This window comes from Diuraphis noxia, unplaced genomic scaffold (assembly GCF_037042655.1).
Source record: "Diuraphis noxia isolate RWA-SAM2 unplaced genomic scaffold, SU_Dnox_SAM2 contig0004, whole genome shotgun sequence".
Classification (NCBI taxonomy): Eukaryota; Metazoa; Arthropoda; class Insecta; order Hemiptera; family Aphididae; genus Diuraphis; species Diuraphis noxia.
In genome coordinates, this window is record NW_028301714.1 from 62,961,420 (window position 1) to 62,965,277 (window position 3,858).

Consider the following 3,858-nt stretch of genomic DNA (forward strand, 5'->3'; position numbering starts at 1 on the left):
TTAATTAAAAATGTATAAGAAAATTTGATTTTTGCGATAGTATTTTTATCATGTTTGCATGAAAATAATAATCATAAAAATAAAAATGGAATTCATACTTGGTTCAAATTAGCAATATTACATTTTACTAGCTCCACGCGTTTAACATCATTAATTTTTAATAATAATGCATTCACGATGGACTGATGGAGACACTACAGTGGCGGATTTACGGGGGGGGGATCTATGGGGTCTGGACCCCACCCCAGACACTGATGTATACATATATAATTATATAATTACATAGGTAACGCATACACAGAGTAATAACATTATAATAAATATATATATTTCAAATATAAGTAGGTTAATTATTAAAACTGTACTACAATAATAATAATAATATAGTATAATATTGTACAACAATTCTATTTTAATCGTTTTGATAAAATCGCCCGTCGTAGCGTTAATTCCCGATATTCTTTTGTATTGCTATAGTGAGCTTATCTGCGTATTTTTCCATTATAGAGGACAATATTATTAAAACACTAGTTTTGTTATTTTATACCTACTATTAAAATGTATCGATTAGTTGACCGCCGACAATTGACACTAACACTGACACACTGTAATAACGAAATAGCCGATTTACAAAAAATCATAAGTGAGTACGAACTTATTTTCCAATAAAATGTCGTCGAAAAACCAAACATCCATTAAAATTTTTTTTTTAAAACCTATTCAAACGTCAAATGTTAACCATTTAGAAAATGTATCAACTAAAAGACCACTTTCACCTAATGATGTTACTGATATTAGTACAAAAAAATCTATGCATGATTTAGCAACTTTGTCTTCGTCCTTAACTCATAATAATTATGATATCAGTTTATTCTGCAACAAAATACTTTCTCAAAATGAAATTTATGATATATTGAATAAAGTCTGGACACCGGAAATAAATTATAAATTTCCGATAGCATCAATTACTTCTGGAAAAGACCAAAAAGTAAGAAATCTTAAATTTCAATATTCGTGGTTAGTGCGATTTCCTTGGTTGTCGTATTCATGAATACAAGGTGGTGCATTTTGTAAATTTTGTGTAGCGTTTTCGAAATCTCATGGTGGACACAATTCTCAATTGTTAGGTAGTCTTGTGTTAAAAAAATTTAATAACTGGAAACACGCGGTGGAAATATTTACCAAACACTCAACTCTAGAATATCACCAAAAATGTTTTCTTGATGCTACTAATTTTTCAAACGTTTTAAAAAATCCAACAATGTCTATTGAACAACAATTAGATACTGGGAGGGTTAAACAGATTACAGAAAACAGAAACAAAATTAAACCAATAATTGAAGCTATTATTTTATGTGGCCGTCAGAACATTTCTCTGCGAGGTCATCGTGATGACGGTCGTTTAGTTCTTACTAAATCTGATGACAATGACTTAAAAAATAATGAAGGAAACTTTCGAGAAATTCTTCGTTATAGAGCTCAAGGAGATTTAAATTTGAAAATGTATTTAGAAAGTGATGGTACAATTAAATATACGAGTAAAACAAGTCAAAATTCTATTATTGAAGCCTGTAATTCAGTTTTACTCAAAAACATTGTAGCACGTGTAAATGATGCAAAATATTTCTCAATACTCGCTGACGAAACAGCCGATATATCGAATGTGGAACAAATGTCTCTCTGTGTCAGATTTGTTGATTTAAATAAACTTGTGCTTTGTGAAGAGTTTTTACAATTTGTACCAGCACATGATACAACAGGAAAAGGTTTAGCAAATTTAATAATAAAAAGTCTTAAGCAATTCGGTGTAGAGCTTAAATTCCTTCGTGGCCAAGGTTATGACGGTGCTGCGTCAATGTCGGGAATCTATAACTGCGTTCAATCTCACATAAGACAAATATATCCTTCTGCGATGTATGTTCATTGCTCTGCGCATATTTTAAACCTTGTTGTCTCCAAATCATGTGGTGTGCGACCAATCATGAATTGTTTAAGCTTAATTGGCGAAGTTCGAGATTTCTTCATACATCCCAAACGAAAAAATGTTTTATCACAAAAAATGTTAGATTCTTTCAATGACACAACAAAAAAAACACTTAAACGTAGTTGTGCAACGAGATGGATTGAACGTTACCACGCAGTGCATGATTTTTTAGAACTTTTTGAATTTATTGTAGAGTCTTTCAGTGAAATATCAGAATGGAACGATAATGATACATGTGGAAAAGCACTACGCTTACAAAAATCAATCTTAGATGGAGAATTCATTATTTCATTATTAATATTATCAAAAGGTTTTGGATTTGGTTTACCCCTATCTAAACATTTGCAAAAAGTTGGCATTGATTTAAAATTAGCAAATATATTAGCTGATGAAACTTTAGAAGAAATGAAATGTTTTAGAAATAATGCTGAAAATTCGTTTAAAAAAATATATACAGCTGCACACGATTTAGCCGCACAATTTCAAGTGGAAATAACAATTCCGAGAGTTGTAGGAAGACAAGTACATAGAATGAATATTCAAGCAAAATCTATCGAAGAGTATTACCGTATATCCATATTTAATCCGTACATGGATTCTTACATAACTGAACTTGAACAAAGGTTTGTCAACCATAAGATTAAACTCAATAATTTTCAGTCTCTGTTTGATACAGAAGAAGATGAGGATAAATTTATTCAATTAGCCGATGATTACAAAGATGATCTGGAGTTCACAAATCATTCGTTATTATTAACTGAATATAAATTATGGCAAAGAAGATTAAAAAACATGGGAAAAAAGCCAGAAAACGCACTCCAAGCAATGACAGTTTGCAATAAAGAAATGTACCCAAGTGTCTTCAAACTCCTTCAGATCCTTGCAACTATACCAGTTTCCACTGCATCAAATGAGCGCTCTTTTTCAAATTTGAAAAGAATCAAAACATATTTACGAAATTCTATGACCGAGGTAAGAATAAATAATCAAATATTATGCAAAATACATCAATAAAAAAAATATTTAAATTTCAGACTAGACTAAACGGCTTGGCAATGATGTCGATTCATAGCGATGAGCAATGCTTAACTGTTGACGCAGTCTTGACAGAACTAGGCAAAACCAAAAGAAGATTAGATTTTATTTTGTAAATTTTTGAATTTTAGATTAAATTTTTTATATTATAATATAACACATTTGTTTTTATAAAAATAAAAATAATACATTTGAAATACATATTATTTTTTAGGACTCCCCCCCCCCCCACAAAATTTTTGAAAATCCGCCACTGGAGACACACGTGTTCTAATGATACCGTTACGCGGATAATAGATGACGAATTATTTACTTTCAGAACCTTTGTCTGGTGTATCAATTTACACGGAGCAATCAACCGTGTGGTGGCAGGGATGGAAATGGTGAAGACGGAGCCAACCCGGGTTAATATTTAGAACAAGCATACTGCAAGGCGTCTCAAACTTTGTCCACATATATGACGTATTTAAACAACAAATGAACAATACAAACACAAATAAACCTTTTCAGAATATTAAGAACTAAATATTGTACCACTATATTATATTATAACATAATTAGTCACTAGTTATGCGCTATGAAATCAAACACAAACTGTCCATAACTACTGATTGTGTCTTAGATAATATAATTTCGTATCCATGTGCGATATCAATTATCACATAATATTAATAATCGTTATTCTTTAGATCTAATTGAATTTGAGTGGTTTCTAACTGTAGGTGAGCTTACCAAGTATACCTTTTTTGTTCCCGTTCAAAAAACAAGGAATAAGTGGGTGGGTACTGTTTATCAAAATACTGTCATCCGGCCCCGTATCATTTATTCACCAACTTCAA

The 3,858-nt window shown here is 31.1% G+C and overlaps 1 protein-coding gene across 1 annotated transcript; it reads left to right on the plus strand.

Annotated features, from left to right (window-relative positions):
* Positions 1–1,261: 1,261 nt before the first annotated feature.
* Positions 1,262–3,135, plus strand: LOC149056326 (uncharacterized). Its single transcript, XM_089227057.1, has 3 exons — positions 1,262–1,654; positions 2,753–2,956; positions 3,019–3,135. Exons 1-3 carry the CDS (start codon positions 1,262–1,264, stop codon positions 3,133–3,135), a joined length of 714 nt encoding a protein of 237 aa, XP_089083183.1.
* Positions 3,136–3,858: the final 723 nt, after the last annotated feature.